Raw genomic sequence first — 21,459 nt, 5'->3', positions numbered from 1 at the left:
TTCCATTCTGAGCAATGGATGCAGCTGTGAGCGAGACAGACCAAAACCCCTGCTCTCCTGACGCTCACATCCCCACAGGGGGTCAGGCATTAACGATGTGATTGCCGAGGTAATTCCAGAAAGTGCCGAGTGCCGTAAAGACGATGAAACAGCGACGGTGATGTAGTGGTGACTTTTTGGAGGTGAAGGGGAACTGCTTTAGATCACGGCGATCTGAATGCCTCTCTGAGGCGGGGCCATTTGAGCCGAGAACCGGGTGACATAAAGTTGCAAGTCAGGCAAATGAAGATCGGAGGGCAGAGCCTCAGGAAGAGGGGAAACGGGAGTCAGACCCAGGTGACTGAGCAGATCCTGCAGCCTGCGGGCCTCCTGAGGACTCCGGTCTGTGTTCTGCATGCCGCGGAGCCATCAGAGAGGCCTGATGCGAACAGGTGTTGTGCTTGGGATGGGGGTTGGGTGGTGATAAGTAAAAGCAGAAGATAAGAGGTATTGTTGCGGTGCACACAAGACATGTGGCTCAGACCAAGTCAGACCAAGGTGGGAACGGTGAGGCTGGAGAGAAGCTGTTGGATTGGGAGTGTATTTTAAGCCACTAATTCTCAAGCCCGGCCGTCCATTAGAATCCCTTGGGGAGCTTTTAAAAGTACTGATGCCCGGCCCGCCCCGAGAGAGTCCCCGCTAATTGGTCAGGGCGGGGTCTGGGTATTGGGATGCTTTAAAGCTCCCAGGAGTCCCTCGGGCTCAGCCAGTCTGAGAACCGCCATTCAGAGGCGCTGACGGAATGGAAAGAGATCAAAGAGTGTGCCTTCCAGAGTCTTCTTGGCCCGAGCAGCAGGAGATTGATTGCTGGTGCCACTTATTGAACGGGGAGAGTCTGGGAGAATAGATTTGGGAAGAGAAAGCAAGGCTTTTGTTCTGGCCAAACTGTGTCTGTATTACATGTAAGCAGAGATGCCAGATAGGCAGTGTATAGCCAGGTCTGGGCTGGTGGAGGGGCAGGACCAGAGTGGAGTGTAAAGCTCATTGGTTTCTAGAAGGTGTGTGAATCAGGGAACTGGATTGGGGGGGAGGAGGGGGAGGGGGCTTCGGCCCTGATATTCCTGCTGCCCTCACGTGTGTGTGTGATCTTTTACCCCCATGGGCCTCCTCAGTCCGGCCCTTGCATTGGAGGCGGGAGAGAATGATCCTCACTATGCTATGTTGCTGGGCTTCCATTCCCAAGTGAATGGGAGCCAAACTCCAGCCAACTGCTCATGGGAGTGTTTTGCTGGTGGCCCCAAAGAAAACTGGGCAAACATGCGACGCATCTGCCAGGTATCTACCACATGTCCCACAGACAGGCCACATCTCAGGCTCATCTTGGGTTTTCCTGCTGCCCCCTGCCTACCCCCATCCCAGCACATGACATCTTATGCAAAACTCAGCACGGAAGCAGAGGGGACCTGTAGCCGTGGGAGCCCCTGGGGCACCCCAGGCTTCCCAGGAGCAGAGTTGGGGGCCCAGATCACACACACAAAGCAGATCAATTCCTGCTTTCTCATCAGTGCCTGCAGCCTCATTAACACCAAAGGGGGAGTCTGTTTCTAGAAAGGAGCTTCTGTATGGCTCTAAGTTCCCTAAAAATATTATAATGTTGGTATCTCAAGGATTCATGCGGCCTATAACTTTCAGAAAGTTACACCCTAAGGCTATAAACAATGTATAACGATGTATACATTGTATATGATTTTGGCTTATTACTATTCTTAGTTTGTTGTTGTTTTTTTAAAAAGATCTTATAATCTTCCCAAGATGGTTACTGTACCACTTTCAACTTTGAGATTCTTATCCCGAATGTAACATCAAAACAATTGCGGCCACCACATTTTCTGGACCATTTGGTGAGCATTTAGTAAATGAGGCCACATAGAGCTTGGGCAGAAAAGGGAAGTGACTCACAAGAAATTGACCCATTTGAGGAATGGGATAAAGGACAGGCCTGTAAGGAGGGAGGGCACAGACACACAGGGGCCGGTACTCGCTGGGCAGGGGCTGGGCTGGAGGCGGCATGAGTGTGGGCAGGAACGAGCCAGACTGGTGTGATGTCAGGTGCCTCCTCCTTGCCGCTCAGGTTGTGTAATGTCATCAAAGGAGCTCTCCGTGTTCCTGAAACACGTAAGTCTACAGTGGCTCCGCCTGCCCAGACAGCCCGGGCTCAGAGACCCTTGTCTGGTAGCCCTCTCTCCTTTCCTCCCACCCATTCTCACCACCTTTTCTCTGCCAGTTACAAGCACATTTGAATTCCTCATCCTGCGAATTCCTGAGGGATTGATTCCCTTTAAAATGGCGATCTGGGAGGGTATCTGTCTCCCAGCTTAAAGCCAAGAGCCATAGCTTGTTGCTTTTTGCCCTGACTGCCAGGAAGCTCAAAGCCAAGCACTAGACAACCCCGGCAATTGTGTACATCCTTACAATCAGCATTTTTGTGTACTCTTCCATTCTGTAATTTATTCTAATAATTTATTAACCTCAGTGTAAATTATCTCAAACCTTAGACTTGAGTCAAGGAGGACTATAAAGCAATTCATTGCTAAGGAAAAGGAATCCATCTGCCTGCCTACCACTGCCCCTCCTCCTCCTCCTCCTCCTTCTCCTCTCTTCAGTCCCCCTAGTGAAGTCCTGGCTGTAAACAGACTTCACTTTGACAATCTCTGACCACTTCAGGCCACTGATTCTCATTCTGCTGCCAAGTCATCTGTGGAGCTCAGGGCTCATTGCAACGTGCAGCTGGTATTCCTTTCTGGGGTCCCTCTCGGGGAAGAATCGGGAACAGGTAGTTACTGGGGCCAGGAGCGGGGCAGCACGATGTCCGGCCCTGGGGACAGAAGAGGCCTGGCACTGGGTCCTGCCAGCCAGGCTCTGCTATAGAAGGCCATGCCCATCTTGCCTAACGGTGTTGCCACATTCCCTGTTTGATCCGGGGACTTGCCTCGGGGTTCATTTGAGTGGAGTGCTTTGTCCTCCTCATGCTCTGCAACTTCTCACACTGCCACTGAGCCACTTATCAATGCCAACCCAAAGCCTTCTGGCTCCAGAGAGAGGAGAGTGACCAGCTGGGGATTGCCACTTCCTGCCTCTCTGTGGAGGAGCCAGGTGGCCCCGGGACAGTCTGTCAGACTGTGAGAGCATTTCTGCTCTCCATCCCACGGCCCCTGAAACTGTGCAGGCTTCGTCCTGTTGCTTGAAATGAAGGGGACGGTTGAATCCTTGGAACCGTTGGTGTTTCTCCAGAGCCCGTCTCCATGGCTTTGCTTTGTGTCCTCCTTACATTTTCCTGCTGTCCTCGCTGCGTCCTGAAGCAGGCTTTAGTATCCTAGGCTGTTTCAGTCACAGTGAGTGTGTTGGTACAGTTGTTGGCAGGAGAATGATAGGATGGCATCAGGGCACTAAAAAAAAAAAAAAAAGGCCTCTTCAAATCGCTTAATAAAAATATCTGACAAATGCCTGTTGCCTCTGTTGAAGGCATAGGTTCTAGACTTGGATGGCCTGGGTCTGGTCCTCTCCTGCCACTTACTAGCCATCTGATCTTGGGAACTTGCTTAACTTCTCAGCTTTAGTTACCGCCTCGGTGTGTTGTCAGAATTAACTGGCAAAAAAGACAGCAAAGCACTTGGAGCTGTGCCTCCTGTATAAGCTCAATAAATGTCTGTGGTATCATCATTCTTGTTCAGCTTGGGTTTATTAATACCTGCTCCTGGGCTGCAAGTGGAAAGACATTGTCCTCCAGGAATTGGGGTGTAATTAAATGGTAGTTGTTACAAAGGCCCCAATGGGTTCTGGCTGGGTGTGGCCTGGGGCCACGGTAAGGAGGCGGGTTGTGGTGGCCAGGAAATGGCTCTGGACATTTCCACATTTGTCTCCATTTTGTGTAATGAGTGGATTATACCTTCACAGAACATTTCAGAATGGTTTTTGATTTTTACTTTAAATCTTGTGTTGGTTTCAGGTGTATAGCCGAGTGTTTTTTTGTTTGTTGGTTGGTTTATGACTTTTGTAGGACCCTCTCCTCTGCCTGCCCGTGTGCTCCACAGGCCCCTTTAAAGTCTGCTCGTCTCGGGGGTTGGGCCCCGCCTCTGCTGTGAGCCAGACTTCCAGACCCCCACTCCCACCCCCCCTTCCGCTGATGCCTCAAGGACCCTCAGTGGCCTCTACATTGTGGTTACAAACCTCAGGAAAGGTGGTCATAGTCCTACTCCAGGTAGCTCCTTCCTGAGGCGAATTTTTTTGCATGTATATTTAATGAGCTTTTTTAATTGCAAAGGTCACATGCTTATAATAGAACCTTTAAGGAAGGTAGTCAAGAAAATAAGATGTTCTTGTGATTCTATGTTGGATAACCATTAATACTTTTGCGTGTATCTTTATCTTTTTATGTATGTGTATAGATAATCTTTGCCAAAACAGGCTTACAGTCTATTTCCTGTTTGGAAGTCTGCTTTCCCTTTAACAATCTATCATGGGTGTTTCCCATGTCAGTGGCTGTGTGCTTTATGGCATATTTAATGTGAAACTATATCCTGACTAGCATTGTACATACCATATAGTCCTTGCCTACCACAGTTTGTTTGCTTCTTAAAATTTCTGTTATAGGCTTTTCTGGCATCTGGCTGCATTTTGCAGTCCAGATTTCTTTCCTACTACTTTTTTAACTGTTAGAAAAATTGTTAATGAGAAATACTTCCGTTGAAAGGGTATGAAATGATGAGATGATGAGCACCCATCTGTTCACTTTTTGGCAAAATTTTGGGGAAATCGTCACTATATACTCATTGGTGTTGGTATAATTCTGACCACAGAGTCCACATGTTGGGGTGCACCTGCCTCGTCCCTGGGTAATCCCTAACAGCCCCGTCCCTGCGTGTGTAACTGCTCCTTCGAAATGACTGTGCTGACTGCGGGGAGCTGGAACCCCTGGCCAACCCTGACGCCTTTCCTCTTTCCTCCAGGGGGCAGTGCCCAAAGGAAACGCCACTAAAGAATTCATCGAGAGTTTACAACTGAAGCCCGGCCAGGTGGTGTACAAGTGTCCCAAGTGCTGCAGCATCAAGCCCGACCGAGCGCACCACTGCAGGTACGCGTGCCACACAGACACTCCCATGCTCACCCTCCTCCCATCCGGCCGCCAGCACCAGGACGCTGAGCATCCCGCTCTGGGAGCCGAGTGACCCTGGGTCTCCCCCTGGAGCCTCAGGAGCTCACTAGAAGGGAAGGGCAGGCCCGTAGCTCTGCCTTTGTTTCCGAATCTGTAAAATCCAGGAGGTTCCTGCTCTCTCCTCACAGCCTGCTGCTTAGTGAGGGCGCCTGAGAAAGGCTGTAGAAGGGCATTCTGTGCATGGCTAGTCCTTTACCCGTTTACAGGGAAATGAAGGGTGGTCCTGCTGGAAAGCTTTTCTCTAAAACGAAACTTCAAGAGGCCACGGCCTCGTGGGAGTCAGCCCACAGCCACGGCCCTTCCATCTGTGATGAGTTGGCCCTTTCGGTTTTCAGATGTCTTTGACGACATCCAGCTAAAAAGTGCCCTTGACCATGACAGGGGACTGTAAGTGCTAAATTACAGCAATGCAGACACGGCAGCTGGTCCCTTTTTCAGGCTGGTGTGGTCGGGGGGAGGTTTCAGGGAGTGAACCGGCTCCTGATGGCGGGAGGGCATCCTGGCCACTCGGGGGATGCGAGTGCCTGCGAGGGGGCGTTCTGTGGGTCTCACTGCCCCCCTCCAGCATCCCAGGTCCCGGGCAGCTGCTGAGCCCTGGCTGTGTCCCGGCGCCTCAGCCCAGTCCCCTGCCAGTCCCCTGGCTGCCGTCTCCATTCTCGCTCTCAGAAATGACTCCCTGGGTGAGGTGGAGTGGTTTTCTCGTTCTTCCCTGAACCCGGCATTCTCCTGCCGCCGCCTCCTCCTCTCCCAGGACCGAGGGCGGAATTCCTGAAAGCCAGAAAACGCGCTGCTGGCTCAGATGAACTCGGGAGGGTGCCTGTGTGCCGCCCGCTCCTGACTCAGGAAATGCGTCCTAACAGCCGCTCCTTTGTGGTGGCCCACGCCGTCGGGACCACAGCTCTGAATAAGCAGAATCCCCAGCACACGGGTGGGTCGGGCTGTGACTGGTGGAGCCGGAGGCCTGCTGCCTCATTAGCGAAGCTGGGGTCGGCCTCGCCCACCCAGGCACGGTGCTTGTGCCCAGCTACTCGGCTCCTCTCCTCCCAGGAGGTCCCGTGGAATTGGAAACTCTGTTCTCTAGCTCTGTGGCCGCCACCGGCACTCCCTGAACTTGGGCCTGTAGGTGCTCCCTCCAACCCGGTGTACACGGTAATGGTCTTCCCTGTGAGGAGAGGCAGCGGGACCCCAGGCTGCTGTCCTGGTTGGAACTTCTTCAAAATACACTCGCCCAGGCTGGGGTATTTTGTGGAAGAGCCACACTCAAGGGGCCAAAGAGCCACAGGTGGCTCGCAAGCTGCAGTTTGCCGACCACGGCATTAGGTTCTTGGATGGAGGTGGAGACTTCTGACCTTGGCAGAGCCTCCCCCGTGCCAGCCCCGATAGACACGCTGAGGCTGAGGCTGAGGCCGAGGCTGAGGCCGAGGCTGAGACTGAGACTGAGCCGGGTGTGGACTGCCTAGGGCGCCTGCCAGATCCTTGCTGTCTTCCCCGTGGTGTACGCAGCTCTCGTGTTCTTCAAATGTGAGACCTGTCTCAGCCCTGAGACGGGAGGGCAGGCTGCAGGCGGAGTGGAGAAGCCAGGTTTCCTTGTCCAGAGCCCAGAGCGGGGCCTGAGAGCAGTGTCCTCCCCACCGCCTTACCCAGAACCCCCTGGGCGGGACAGGGCGGGGGAGGTGCCCTGTGCTTGTACTCCTCATGGCCGTGAACGAGGGTGAGCTAAAAACACGCCCGACCCACTTGGTGCCTCTGGCCGTGTCCTTTCTCTTTCCCGGGCAGCCAGTCTGTGCCGAAGCTGCTTCCGGCCTCGCTCTTTCCCCGTCCACAGTCAGAGCCTTCACTCGGCCGGCCCTGCTCCGCGGGGCCTGGGTGGGCTCCGGGCTGTGATGGTGGACTAGACATGGCCCTGACCCAGGGCCTCCCCAGGCTGGCAGGGGTCCACCGTGTGCCATCTGGTGAGTGCCACTGTGAGGAGACACGGCCTCACGGACACGCTGTCTCCATGGTGGGCCAGCACCAGGGAGGGCAGGAGGCCTCAGCCACTCCGGGGCTGAGAGCCGAGGAAGCCCCCAGTATGTGGGCAGTCACCTCCGGGCCTCTGGGTCCCCTCACCCACCCACTCACGGACCCACCTCTGGCCTTGCCCACGGACTCTGTCCCCAGTCCAGACCCTTTCAGGCTGGGCATTTTGTGAGGTGTGGGGAGTTAGCCTCTGCACAGTGCCTCCAGCCACCAGCCTAGAAGGACCCCACCCCACCCTGGCACACACTCACACGCCACCACCTGGCCCAGAGCCTGCTCCCGAACGCCCCTCCGTGAGCTCGGAGAGGAGCCACCTTGGCATTCCGTGGCCTTGCAGACAGCAAGCACAGACCCGCACTCGGGGCAGGTTGTGCAGCTCCGGGCGGACGCCCTGCTCCTGGCGGGCGAGGGGCTTCCTAACGCGCTGCCCGGTGGGACGTGGGCCTGTGGCTGGCTGCCCGGGCACCGGCCTCTGCAGGGGCGGGAACAAAGCCGGGTCCCTCAGAGCTCGTGTCAGCTCTTGGGCAGCTTCCAGGGGCTGCCGGCCAGTGGTGCTTCTGTGCTGAACAAACACTGCTCAGAGCCACTCAAACCCTCTCAGGAAGAAGTGCGACGGAAGAGAAACTGCTCAGGAGCCTGGAGCTGGGGCAGGGGCGGGGGGTGGGGCGGCACCCTCAGGAGTTCCTTCCCAGGCAGGGGGCTAAGAACCCCCAGAGCTGGCTGTCCCAGAGGACATACCAGAAAGGGGCTCCAAGTGGTGGCTCTGAGCGGGAGAGGTATGGGGCCTGGTGGCTCTGAGGGGGAGGAGGGAGACCTGGTGGGTCTGTGGGGGAGGGGTGTGGTGCCTGGTGGGTCTGTGTGTGTGTGTGGGGGGGGGGTGCAGGGGCATCACTCCTCAATGTGTGAACAATGTAGCCTTCTCCTCAGAGCAGCAACCCAAGGCCACCCCTTCCTGCAGAGTCCACCCACCGCAGCCCACTGTGCACTGTAAGAGCCAGAGATAAAGTTAAGGAAACTGGTGGGATGAAAAGCTGGTGTGAACTAAGGGACTTTCAAAAAAGGAATCATATTATTTCTGAGGTTGTATTTGTAGTAATTCCAACTGTGTTTTCCAAAATATGTTCTCGTTGATTTTCTTCTTTTTTTTTAGAGAGAGGGATATGGAGAGAAACATCAATGAGAGAGAACATCCTCTATTGGCTGCCTCCTGCAAGGCTTCTACCAACCTGGGCATGTGCCCTGACTGGGAATCGAGCCAGTGACCTCTTGGTTCATGGATTGCTGCTCAAGCACTGAGCCACTCGGACTAGGCCCGACTGTTTTAAACAAATAATACCCTGAGATAAATGTTAAGGAGCCTGTTTTAAAAGGAACAATCTTGATGAACCCATCTATTGTCAAGTGGGTCTTTCTATACTTTGGCAAGTACTTGCTTTCAAGCCCCCTTTAGCCTTGTTCTCTTGTTTCCTGTTATTACTTTCTATTGTCCAAAGGTTCAGGAGGGCGTTTGCTGTCAAATAAAGCTTGTAACCTTCCAAAAGTGATCCCAATAACAAGTTAGCAATTTGAAAATTTATTAGATCATCCGATCAACACTTGAGCTTAAGTGGTGACTTTTGTGCTTTTTTGGCGAAGTGGGTGTTATCTGGGGCTGAAAGGTTCTTGGAGGGGGACTTCCTGTGCCCTGAGAGGCTCTGCACTCGACCCAGCTCTGAACTCTTCCAGCTTTCCCTCCCGCAGCCAACCCTCCCGGACGCTCCGCCCGCCTGGAAGCTCCACCCCACCCTCTGGATTCTGGGCAATTGGAAGCCCTGTTTTCTTTCTTTCTTTCTCTCTTTTTTTAAAAGATATATCTTATTGATTTTTTACAGAGAGGAAGGGAAAGGGATAGAGAGTTAGAAACATCGATGAGAGAGAAACATCGATCAGCTGCCTCCTGCACACCCTCCACTGGGGATGTGCCCGCAACCAAGGCACATACCCTTGATCGGGGTCGAACCCGGGATCCTTGAGTCCGCAGGCCGACGCTCTGTCCGCTGAGCCAAACCGGTTTAGGCGGGAGCCCTGTTTTCTGTATCCCGTCTCCTCAAGCTTTTGAAACTGCTGCTTCGTTTGTCCCCTCAATAAACCACACTCTCAGCTCAATGTCGCGTCGAGAGCAGCCACGCCACGTCAGTTCCACCCACTGTGTGTCCAGCCAGAGGCCGCGGTGGGCGACTAGGCCCGCAGCCCCTGCAGCCACACCCGCAGGAGGCAGGCCTCCTAACGCTCCACCTGTGGCTGTTTCAGTGTGTGTAAGCGGTGCATTCGGAAGATGGACCACCACTGTCCCTGGGTCAATAACTGTGTGGGCGAGAACAACCAGAAGTACTTCGTCCTGTTTACAGTAAGTCCCCTTCCGACTCTGCCCCACCTTCCCGGAGCACTTCCTTCCCAAGTTCCCGGCGTCTGCTGCCAGCGCAGCTCAGCAGGGGCCACTGCTCCTGAGCACGCGCTCGGGCTCCTACAAAACGGACTCAAGTTTATTAGCTATAAGCGAGGGCCAGCGCCCAGCCTGAGTAGCTGGAGGAGCCGTTTTGGTGGTGACTGCAGGTAGGCGGGGGTGTTTAGTGAGGGCCGGAAGGCCATTGGCAGTCCGCACCCTCACTGCCCAGTGAGGAGAGTGACCCGAGGAGCCCCGCCCACCCGGAGCCCAGGTCACTGTGCCTGGTGATGGCACAGTTCTCGTCCCCACTCTCAGACCCGGGGCCGGGGGTGGCCAGGTGCCTCTGGCCCTGCTCCTGGTCCTCCCTCATGCTGAGTGCTCCTGAGTGCGGGCTCGCACGGTGACGCCTGTCCCGCTTTCTCTGCAGATGTACATAGCCCTCATCTCCCTGCACGCCCTCATCATGGTGGGCTTCCACTTCCTCCACTGCTTCGAAGAAGACTGGACAAGTGAGTGTGGGCAGGGCTCTCCTCGGGGGCGGGGCACGAGCAGGCGGGCTCTTTACCCCATCGTGGCCAGGGGCCACCCTCACCGCATTAGATCTCTCGCAAGCCCACGGACTGACCAGGGAAGGAAGAGCAGAGGCCCGAATCTTTCAGCAGAAAGCACAGCCCCTAAAAGTCAGTTCCTCAGGTAAAGTAGAGAGCCGGGCAGCCCTCCCCCGCCCTCCCCAGCGTGCCCGGGGAGAGCAGGCCAGGCAGGAGGCCGGGCCGGGATGGGTTTGCGTGCCCTTAGCCAAGACCCTGCATTCAGAGGCCTCCCACTCCCGTCCGGCAGGAACTCGTTCTTAACTTCCCGCCTGCGATGTGGAGATGTTTTGTGGGGTTTTTTTTGTGGTTGCTTTTTAACTGTTTGATCAGCAATTTGCATTAAGATTGTAGACAAATTCTTGCTGCTTTACAAGTATTCCATTTAAATGTAAATGTCCACGAAGGAACACCAACCAGAAAAGTATACAAAATTATGAGGGAAAATATAGATGCTGAAAAAATAAATGAAATGTAAAAGGAGAATAAAAATAAGAAAAAGCGATTAGATGCTAACGGATTTAAAAGGCACCTGCTGAGCTGGATCTTTCACACACACACACACACACACACACACACGCCCTGTGAGACAAACGCCTTGAGCAGAAACGTTGTGTTTCTCCTGTTTTCCCCTAATGGGCCCCTTTTTTCATTTCACGGTCGTTTAGAAGTTTTGCTCTTTCTGCACATGCTGACTTCTTGGGCATTTTCTTGCTGTTATTGTTTCTCAGGACTCTGAGGCTGCCCAGCCAGTGTGGCTCAATGGTCCCGGCGTGGCTCAGGAGGTCACAGTTCAATTCCCATCAGGGCACATGCCCGGGTTGCAGGCTCGATCCCCAGCAGGGGGCGTGCAGGAGGCAGTCGATTGATGTTTCTTTGTCATCCATGTTTCTGTCTAACCTTCTCCCTTCCTCTATCTCTAAAATCAATAAAAACATTTTAAAAAAATAAAAGAACTCCTGAGGCTATGAAAAGGACAGAATCCGTAGCTCCAACCAGATACTAAGAGGCTTCCCCTGTGTCGCAGTTTGCACCCGCCCCCTCTGCTCTCCCTGGCCCTGCCCAGCTTCTGGCTGGGCCTCACCAATTTGCATTAAGATTGTAGACAAGTTCTTGCTGCTTTAGAAGTATTCCATTTAAACGTAAATGCCAACAGGGGAAGAGCACCCTGTGAACTGCCCTCACAGCACCATAGACAGCGGCTCACACGTTCACTGCTCACAGCTCTGGCACTGGGAAGTCCAGGGCGAGGTGCCCGCCAGTTGGGCTCCTGAGGCAGGGCCTCCTGATTCGCAGGTGGCCACCTCCGCCTGCGTCCTCACAGGGCAGGGAGGGAACAGCAAGCGCCCTGGTGTCTCTTCTGAACGGGCACTAACCCCATCACGACCTCATCTGCCCTCGTCTTCCAAAGGCCCGTCTCTGAGCCCACTACACTGGGGCTGGGGCTCAACACAGGAATCGAGGGGGCACAGTTCTGTCCATAGCACCCCGTCTCCCTGCTTTCCTGACTAGTGAAGTTCTAGCACAGCCAGACAGGAGATCAGTGAGTAGGGGGGTGAGGAGGGGGCACGAGAGCGGGTTTCTGCAGGTCATGGTCCTGCACAGCGGGGGCTACTAGCAGGTTCCTTGGTGGACATTCTTTTTTTTCTTTTCTTTTTAAAAAAATATATTTTATTGATTTTCTACAGAGAAGAAGGGAGAGAGAGAGATAGATAGAAACATCGATGAGAGAGAGTCATCGATCAGCTGCCTCTTGCACACCCCCTACTGGGGATATGCCCGCAACCAAGGTACATGCCCTTGACCGGAATCGAACCCAGGACCTTTCAGTCCCCAAGCCAACGCTCTATCCATTGAGCCAAACCGGTTTAGGCATCCTTGGTGGACATTCTAAAAGGACCACATTCAGCTAGGCCCCGGGATCCAGGTCGGTGAGGTCTGACAAGGACATGTTATCATCACAGACCCCATCCGGTTGTCAGGCTAACAGACCTGGGCAGTAATGAGAGTCACTGTCAGTGAGGCCGGATCTGTCTTCAGACTGGCCGTTTCCTTAACGCCCCTGGGAGCCAGGCAGCCTGCAGGGTGCTCTGAGCAGGGCCTGTTCCGACCTGAGCTGGGCCTGCAGGGCCGAGCTGCTCGGCACGTGCAGAGCAAGAGCAGAGGCTCGGAGGCCGAGCGCTGCTGAGCTCTCAGCGGAGCGGGCTTAAGCCAGGCCTGGGGGGAGCAGGTGGCCTGCCGGCGGAAGCGGCAGTGAGGAGGGCGGTGTGTGTGAGGGAGGCCCCGGTGGGGCCCAGCCAGTCAAGCAGGGCTCCCGTGGGGAGTGTAGGTGCAACCAGGAGGGGTGGGGGCCTCACTGAGGCCCGGAGGCCAGACACACCCGGAAGGACCCACCGGGGACTTGGGCGGAAGGGCCTGGGGGTCGGGGCGGTGGCATCGGGCCGGAGCCCTGAGCCTGTGCTCCTTTCCGCAGAGTGCAGCTACTTCTCGCCGCCCACCACGGTGATCCTCCTCATCCTGCTGTGCTTCGAGGGGCTGCTCTTCCTCATCTTCACGTCGGTGATGTTCGGAACCCAGGTGCACTCCATCTGCACGGACGAGACGGTGAGCAGGAGGGCGGCCTGCACAGGCCCCGGGTGCGGGCACACCCCCCATTTGCAGGGACACTGATCTCCATGCACACGGGTGTCCTCCCCCGGGGGCTGGCATGCCGTCACACCAGCAATGGGCCCAGCAGCCTTGGTGAGAGGCCCCCTAGGTCACAGGCCCTTCCATGCTCCCGTGAGGGTTCTGTCTGTGCGCCGCTCTGCTGGGCACTGGGACACCTCCCTCTGGGGCCACATCATAACACCCTGTGCCCCTGAGCCTGTGCGGGTGGAGGACAGAGTGCTGGGCCCCAGGTGGCCCAGGCCCAGCTGCTCCCGGAGGAGGTGACTTCATGTCTGGTCCTGAGGACAGAGCAGGAGACAGCCCTGCCTTGAGCCCAGATCAATGGCAGCACATTCTCGCCGGGCCCCGGTCACGCTGCCGGGCCTGCTCTGGTCCTCGTCCGCTGCTGCTCCCTGGTCCTGCCTTCCCCGAATCGCAGCTCCGCCTCTGGGAGCCTCGAAGCTGCTGGGCCCGAGCCCACTCCCCTGGTGCCACCTCCTCCCAACCGCCCTAAGGTGTCCAAAGCCTCAAGGTGCTGACCCGGGGCTATGGTGGGGGCCTCGTGTAAGGGGCCAAGGAGGGAGCGGTGGAGTCCTGAGGTCGAGAGTCCATCCTGGCTTCCCAGGGGCCCCTCGGGGGCAGCTCTCAGCAGCGTCCGGGCCCCTGGGGGACTGCAGGCCTGGCAGGCAGCTGGGAGGGAGGCTCACGGGAGGGGAGTGCCTGCTCCGCTGTCGGGCTCTCCCGCGGGCAGGGAAGGTCAGTGCAGGGAAGGGCTCGCTGCCCAGCTGCCCAGGCACCACCGTTGGCACCTGTGGGAGTTCCCCACGGTGGGGGCTCAGCAACTTTTTTTTTTTTATAAGAAATAACATCATTGCAAAGGAGTTTCTATAAAAATAGTAGCCAGTGGTGGATCCAGCTAGGAACCCAGGCAGGAAACATGACCAGCTTCTCTGTGGAAGGCCTGCAGGACCTGGGGGGGGAGTCCAGCCCCGCCTCCTGCCCGATGTTGGGGTGCAGCCAGGCCACACGGGCCGTAACCTGGGGGAGCCCGAGGAGAGCTGTCAGGGCCCTGGCCCATCTTCCCTTCAGGGAGTCATGTAGGAAAGGAAGGCAGGCAGGCCCCCACAGCTCATGGGAAATGGGCGCTCCCCTCCCCTCTACCCTCCCGGCCTGCATGGGGTGCTCCCTCAGGCACACCTCTGCTCCACCCGCACCAGAGACCAGGCACAAGCCCCAGCGCCCCCTCACTGACCAGCTCTATCCGTTTGAGGGGGACCAGCTTTCTCCGCAGCCCCCATTTTTCCTCTGAGGCGGGAGTGCAGGCTCTGACAGCTGCTGAATGGGTCACAGTCTCCCCACAGGAGCCTGGGAAGGCCTTCGCCGTGACTGAGGCTGACTGGTCTGTCCGTGTGGCCCTGACCTGTACTAACATCTCCTTCCTCCTCTGGTGACTTCTCCGGCCCCTCTGTCCCTCCTCTCCGCCTTCCAGCTGTGCTCCTGACCTCCCGGCGGAGTCTGACCCTCCAGAGCCGCCCTTCTTTTTCTTTCTTTTTTTTTTGGTCTACAAAGTGGTTGTATAATGCAGACTTCCTGTGGACCAGTCCCAGCTGAGCAGTCACCTTGGCTGTCAGATCGCCAGCTCTGAGGCTCCTGTACCCAAGCCTGCCGGCTCTGGCCCGCCCACCCTGGGCCCTGGCACGCTCATCCCCAAGAAAGCCTGGGGTTTTTTACACTTTGTGAGAGAGGAAGGGAAAGCAGGTGTGTTGTGTAGTTGCTCCGTGGCTTTATGAAGGAGACCTTGACTCCGCTCACTCAGGCTAATGGATGTCCCTCCCCTGAACCCACAGCGATGAGCGTGTGACTGAAGTGTGGTTGTTCTTGTTTTCAGGGAATAGAGCAATTGAAAAAGGAAGAGAGAAGATGGGCTAAAAAAACAAAATGGATGAACCTGAAAGCCGTTTTCGGCCACCCCTTCTCTGTAGGCTGGGCCAGCCCCTTTGCCACGCCAGACCAAGGGAAGGCAGACCCGTCCCAGTACGTGGTCTGAAGGACCCCTGGCAGCATTGCCACCCAGACACACACTCCCAGCACCGCGGCCCGTGCTCACGAACATTCAAACGAGAAAGCAAAGCAACTACTCCAAAACTTTTTTATGACTCCAGTAAAATGGCTCAGCATTGCAGAGAAACAATGTCCCCACGTTTTATTTTTAAAAGATCATCCTTTCTATTTTTTGGCAACCGAAGCTGCTCTTCTCTCCTTTCCCACACCGCCGCTCTGGCCTCTGGCTTCCTCTCTGCTCTCTGTCTGGCATGACTGACGTGGACCGTGCTGTCTCGCGGCCGTGCCCGCTCCCACTAACAGACGTGACGCTGGTGCGTGGAAGGTGCGTGGGAGGACCGTCCCGACGCCTGGCTGGGGAGGCGGGGCCCCCGGCAACTGAACCGCTCAGAAGACGGATGCCTCCCCTGTGGCCCAGAGGGGCAGGATCGGGGCTGGAGCCCTAAGGAGGGCCCTGGCACCGCAGCCTCAACCCCCAAGAGGACTCGGTTTGCCTCCCAACCCACAAAATCAATTGCCCGATTTGTGCTTGATGGACTCGGGGTGTGGAACGATGGGGGCGGGGCAGGGACCCAAGGGGTCTTACATGCATTCTGAATCACCAGTTCTGATTAAGTGAAGAGTGTGAAGGAAAGCGGTCTTTCCAGTTCAAAATGCCTTACACAATCAAAGGAAAAACGTGACAGTTCCGAGCGAGCTCCCTGTTCCCGTTAGTCAGCCCCCTCCCCCCGAACGCGGCAGCTGCAGCCCTGCCTCAACCCTTTCTTCCTCGTGTTGTAAGTCGCCAAAGGGGTTTACTTCCTGGTGTCTAGGCCCTTCGATGTGCACGGACCCCCCTCCGGTCTGCATTCTAACCCGGAGACTCCCGCCCCGGCCCGGGGCTAAGCGTGATGCCAGGGGGCGTCCCAGGCCTGACTTCAGGGCTGGCAGGTGGCCATGCAGTCCCTGGAGTCACAGGCAGCCTGAGCCGGTGCCGGCGGGCAGCCTGCCCGGAGCCCCCGGTGCCGTCTGCGAGAGAACGGCCTGGTGAGGAGACCGCGCCGGCCAGCCGGACACTCGCAGGAATTGAATACTGACCGTCTGGATTCTCCCACGTGGATTTGTTTTTTAAGCAGTTGCCACAAGCCTCCTTTTTAGCTCTTGCTTGGGGTGGGGAGGGGTTGAGGGTTATTGAGTCTGGTCGTGGGGAGCAGACTGGACCTGCCAGGCGGTTTCTCAGAGAAGGGGAAAAGCCTCTTTCTGTCCTGTCAGTGCTTCCACCTGGAAACCAAATGCAATAAACGTTTTCCAAAACCTGTTGTGGTTGATTTGAGCTCTGCTCTCGCCCAGACTCACCGTGGCCAGCGCCGGCGGCTGGTCCGGCTGGTCGGGGTTTGTTTTCCTTGCTTCTAAGGACATTATTTATGCTCCCCTCGGATGAGGCCTGGCATGTTTTGAAGGGCACTAGGACCCCTGTGTGCAAGCTTGTTCTCAGCCTCACTGGCTTTCCCCAGCCAAAGCCCTGTGCCCTTTGGCTCTCAGAGGCGATGGAAAAGGTCAGGTGTGCTGACTGCTTCCGGGGGGAAACCCCAACCTTGCCCACCCCCAAAGCCAGAGGGAATGGCTGACAAGGTCCACACACAGCGCTGGTGTGTGCTCTCAGGACTCTCATCCCTTCGAGGTTAACGGAAGTATGCGGCCCTAAGTCGGCGAGCTGGGCTGGCCGCTGTGCTGCCGGAGCTGCAGTCACGGCTGAGGCTGTTTTAGATCTAGTTTATAGCCCTGCTCCCCACGCTGAGGCGGGACGAAGTGTGGGGTTAAGTGGCCCAGCTTTCGGCCTCAGCACAGGAGGTGGGACAGCCCTGAAGGGCGCACATAGGAAATGGGCCGGTTGTAGCCCCAGTCTTTCCCAACGGCCTCCGGAGAGGAGTGAAAGAGGAAGGGGAAGATGACGTGGAGAGTTAGTGACTCCGTGCATAGCACACAGACCCAATGCAAACCTGCAGATTTGCATGGTGACTCGTGCACCTGCCAATTCTGTCCGTCATAAGCATTGCGTCTCCGTCGCACTTTCTTAGAAGAACCCAGAATGAGACCTTGTTACCAGCCTTTGCTCGTTCAGGCGAGGCTGCTTAGAGTCTCCGTCGCACTTTCTTAGAAGAACCCAGAATGAGACCTTGTTACCAGCCTTTGCTCGTTCAGGCGAGGCTGCTTAGAAAGTTAAGGTCACCTTCCTGCTGCAGAATCTCCCAGATGAGGCCCATTGAGAAACATTTGTGGCCACCTGTGTGATGTGGGCATCACATACCCCAGGCCGCGCGGGGGGGGGGGGGGGGGGGGGGGGCGCGCCCTGGTTGGGCAAATGGGTTTCAAGTTCTCATTTCAGTGCATCAGCCTAAAGGGGAGCCAGCCAGTAAAGGGGTGAGGGGTCCCAACCTCTGAGGGGCCTTTAAATGCCAAAGAAATGTGGCGAGGCTTTTGCTAGGATTTCTCCCGAGTCTCCTGGTAAGGTACCCAGGCAGCACCGCCCACGCCTGTTCTCAGACCCCACTCTGGGCCTCGCAATCGCATTTCAACAGCCCCATGGCGATTCTGCCACACTCGGCTCTGAGAACCACCTGGGTTCCCGGTCTCTGCAGGTGGCTGATGTGCTGTGCCCCAGAGGCGCCCCCCCCCCCCCCCCCCAGCCTGCGGCCTCCCCGCAAATGGATGCTGAGGGACAGAGTGCGAGTGTTGGAAGGCAGTCACGTAATCGGTGTGGCCTGAAGTTGCAAACCACACTGAGCCCAAGGTCCTTGGGGTGGAGAACCATCTAGAAGAGCGAGGGGAGAGAATGGAGCCAGGCTTCGCCAAGGCGGAGTGGTGGCTGCAAGCCTGGGCAGGCACAGGTGCTGGCCTCTGGTCTCCTCCCGGGACCTCACACCCACGGGCTCTTTTCTCGGATCTGAAATACATCACCCCGGGGAAGGCATTCAGTGAAAGAAGCTCCTGGCCAGCCTGCTCTCCCAGAGTAAGGCTTCGTTTCCCCACCTTCTGCCGCAGGAAGGCCATGTGGTTCCCAAGCAAAGCAGAGTGGCCCCGGGTGCCGCCTGGCCTGCGGACGGATGCAGGGAGTTACGCAAAGCTTTGCCGAGGAGAGCTCGCAGAGACCGGCCGGCAGGTGCTCTGGCCGGACCGAGGGAGCCTGCACCCTGCATCGGGGCCGGGGGTCTGGGGAGGTCTCGGGACCCGGGCTCCGGCTGCATCAGACCCTTCTCGCGTACCTCCTGTGGGACCTTGTGCAGTGACTGACGTCCGCCCCACTTTTCTATAAAATCAGGAGGGCGCTCCTCATCTCAGGGCTGATGTGAGGACTGGATGAGGCTAACGGATGTGAGTGTTAGTGCCGTGCCTGACGCATCGTTGGCCCGAGTAAAGGTCAAGGGTTAGAGCTGCGCCTTTTGAACCAGGCCACAGCTCTTCATCTGTGAGTGTATCGTTTTTGCAACAGCATTTTTGTAAAGACATTTTTTAAAAATGCATTGCTCGTTACAAGTATTGCTCTGTGAAACGGGATGTTTGCTGGGTTACAACAGACAAGTATTTCCTGCATGAAAGCCCCGGGGAGGGAGGCCTCTGGCCTCCGAGAGGCACGTGTGCGGCCGCGGCGGCTGGCTTCCTACACCTGGTGGCGTGGAGCGGAGGACATGCCGCTCTCCACGAGTCTCAGCTGAGTCCTAGAGCATGTGCTGGCGGGGGGCTTCCTGGAGCCTTGGTCCCGGGTTCGCTGTGGGAGCCTGAGGGGTCTGGCTGCTCCCTCTGCACACCTGCGGCTGCAGAACGGTGCCTTCAGGACCCTCTAACCCACACAAAACTCCCAGTGGAGCCCTTCCCGGAGGAAGGAACCCAGGGGCTCCTCCCGAACCTGGAGGTCCAGGCCCTCAGGCCTTTTCGGCATCGACTTGTTGGAATTTCTCTCCAGACTCAGCAGGAGTGATACACTCCTTGCAGGCTTGTCTGCTTAACTGAGGAGGCGCTTCACCGGGCGGGTCTGCCTGGAATATTCTCCAGGCTCGTGGAATGGAAGCCAGTAGCCTGGGGGCTTGTGCTTCGTGCCCTCCCGGCTTTTCTCTGCCTGAGATCAGCACCGGCAGAGCGAGTGTTTGCAGGAGGATGAAACCCACTTGGGCAGAGAAGGAAGACTCCGGTCCTGGTGGGAGACCCGCAGACGAGCTTTGGCCTCGGTCGCGGCCTCTTGGCCTGTTTGCCCACCCGCCAGGTGCAGTACGGAGCCCGCCTCCTCGCGGGGAGGAAATGGGCTCTGGGTGAGCCCAGCCAGCCAGTCATTTCCCGGCGGCCCCTCTGCAGCCCGGTCAGCCACGTGCTGACATCCCAGCGCCCTGCAGTCGTGGTTTAAACACCTTAACCTCATCCAGGAGAGGAGTGCAGGTCCCCGAAGCAGGTCACCTCAGGTGGCCACGGCCGGGGCTGCGGAGCAGGGAGGATGGCCCGGGGCAGGGGCAGGGGAGCCAGTCCACGGGCCGCGCGGCATCATGTGCTCCTGTCCCACGTGAGGACCTTGAGACTCAGTAAGGTCCATTTTGTGAAACAGCTGATTTTGTTCTGGTTAAAGGAGTAACAATACCTGTGCATTGGTGGAAACCAGGAGTGTGGGGAGCCCCCAGAAATAAATACATCTGAATAAAGTTGTCTAAGCGCCCCCAAGGGAACCTCAGGCTCTGTGGCCATGTCCTGTGCCCTCTGCTTTCTTCCCTGGTCACCATGGCACAGGCCCTCCCAGTGCCCCGTGAACACGTGTGGAGAGCCGGCACCGCCATGGCACACTCAGCCCCAGGGCGCCTTATGTGCCACGCCAGCTCAGCCAGGGTCAGTGACCCTGAGAGGGGGCGGTGAAGGATGGAGAAAAGACAGACAAGAAAATGGAAGCTGGGTCTCGGTGGGACGCTCTTCTCTCTGATGGAGAGCCTCTGTGATGAAGCTAGCGACCGCCATGGACTACAAGCCGTGTCTTTATTTATAGCCAGAGCCATAGGCAGTGTTTCCCAAAGTGTGGTACGCATACCCCCAGGGGTACGGGAAGCGTTTGGTGGGGGTACGCGTTGCACCGGAGTTCGGTGGGGACATGCACTGCACCGTGCTTAGCTGCGCCTGATTCTACGTTCTCATGAGTACAAGGGGTACTCGGCGTTACGAAAATTATAGAAGGGGTACCCATATGCCAAAAGTTTGGGAAACACTGCCATAAGGCAAAGTAAGGGCATGGTCAAGATGTTTACAACATTCTCATGGGTTTTGATCCTACTCAATTACTTGCACCTGATCAAGCTTTGTTTACTTGCAGCCTGTATCACTCAGGCACGTGGGGCCACGTGTTCGGACCACAGGTTCAAGCTGACAACCACAGCTGTTGGCTATCATTGTGCTGGGAGGCTCTGCCCTCCAAGCTGAACTTGCATGTGGCCCCGAGAGAACTGTGCCCTCTCATTAGTCCGAGGCTTAAACCTGTCCAAACTCTGTAGCCGCTCCCCACAAACACATGAACTCCGTGTTTAATAACCGTATAGCTTCAGAGTACACGGCTTGTAGTGTACCCCCACCAAACTCTTCCCATACTCCTGGGGGTACGCGTACCACACTTTGGGAAACACTGGCTATAAAATAAAGACACGGCGGTTAACGTAACCGCCTCAATTAGACATTTCCATTGTTTCCAACTTGCATTATTATGTCAGTGTCCAAAATGGCATTGCATAAATCTTGGTCTCAGATTTTAACTTTGTGAAATAATTTCAGGCTTATAAAAAAAAGTGGTTAATAAAGTAGAGAGTTCTTATGTATCCTCCACTCAGTCTTTCCAATGTAAACATTTTATATAACAATATAAAAATGTGTAGATGCAATGCTAATCTACATCTCTGTTCAGATTTCTCCAGTTGTCCCACTAATACCCTTTCTTTCCCACATGGCTTCGTCTGTCATGTCTCCCTCCATCCCCGAGAGTTCCCGTCTTTGTCCCGAGCTTGATGGTTTTTGGTTGTCAGATTTGTTGTGAAGGTTGTTAGATTCTTCTGAAGTGAGCTTCATACAACAAATTTAGCCATTTTAAAGTCTGACCCTGCCACTGAGGCCTTCCGTGACGTTGTACAGCCATTACTCCTAGCTGCTTCTAAAACGTTTTCTCAGCCCCATGTCCCGAGAACAGCCTGCCCCCGTGTTTCCCTCGATTAGACAGGCTGTGCTGGCGGGAGCAGCGCGGCCGGGGGGGCCCACCCACGGGCACAGGAGTGGGGTCTCGTGGGTGAAGCTAACTTCCACTCGTTTAGGGTGGAATCTCGTGTTCCGACTGTCAAGTTGGTTTGCCCTTTTGTAATTAGTATCTTACGAGGAGATACTTTAAAAAATATTTTTAAGTGGATTTTTAGAGAGAGAGGAAGGGAGAGGGAGAGAGAGAAACATCAACCACCCCCCACCGGGGATGGAGCCCACAAGCCGGGCATGTGCCGGGCCCACGCCTGCCAGACCGCAGCAAACCCCCCGGCTTCCCGGAG

At 56.1% G+C, this 21,459-nt stretch overlaps 1 protein-coding gene across 9 annotated transcripts in view; it reads left to right on the top strand.

Annotated features, from left to right (window-relative positions):
- ZDHHC3 (zDHHC palmitoyltransferase 3) overlaps nucleotides 1-21,459 on the top strand; it is a 36,920-nt gene that overhangs the window by 13,842 nt on the left and 1,619 nt on the right. For 2 of the 9 annotated variants that reach the window (XM_084903240.1, XM_084903239.1), the window contains exons 3-7: nucleotides 4,986-5,110; nucleotides 9,500-9,596; nucleotides 10,063-10,144; nucleotides 10,215-10,328; nucleotides 12,696-12,826. In XM_084903240.1, the coding sequence (XP_084759366.1) occupies nucleotides 4,986-5,110; nucleotides 9,500-9,596; nucleotides 10,063-10,144; nucleotides 10,215-10,328; nucleotides 12,696-12,826 (549 nt within the window). The other 7 variants (XM_084903245.1, XM_084903243.1, XM_084903246.1 and 4 more) reach the window with 7 other exon arrangements.

Source organism: Pipistrellus hanaki, assembly GCF_964339955.1.
Source record: "Pipistrellus hanaki genome assembly, chromosome: 13".
NCBI classification, from domain to species: Eukaryota; Metazoa; Chordata; class Mammalia; order Chiroptera; family Vespertilionidae; genus Pipistrellus; species Pipistrellus hanaki.
This window is presented reverse-complemented; position numbering and strand designations above follow the sequence as displayed.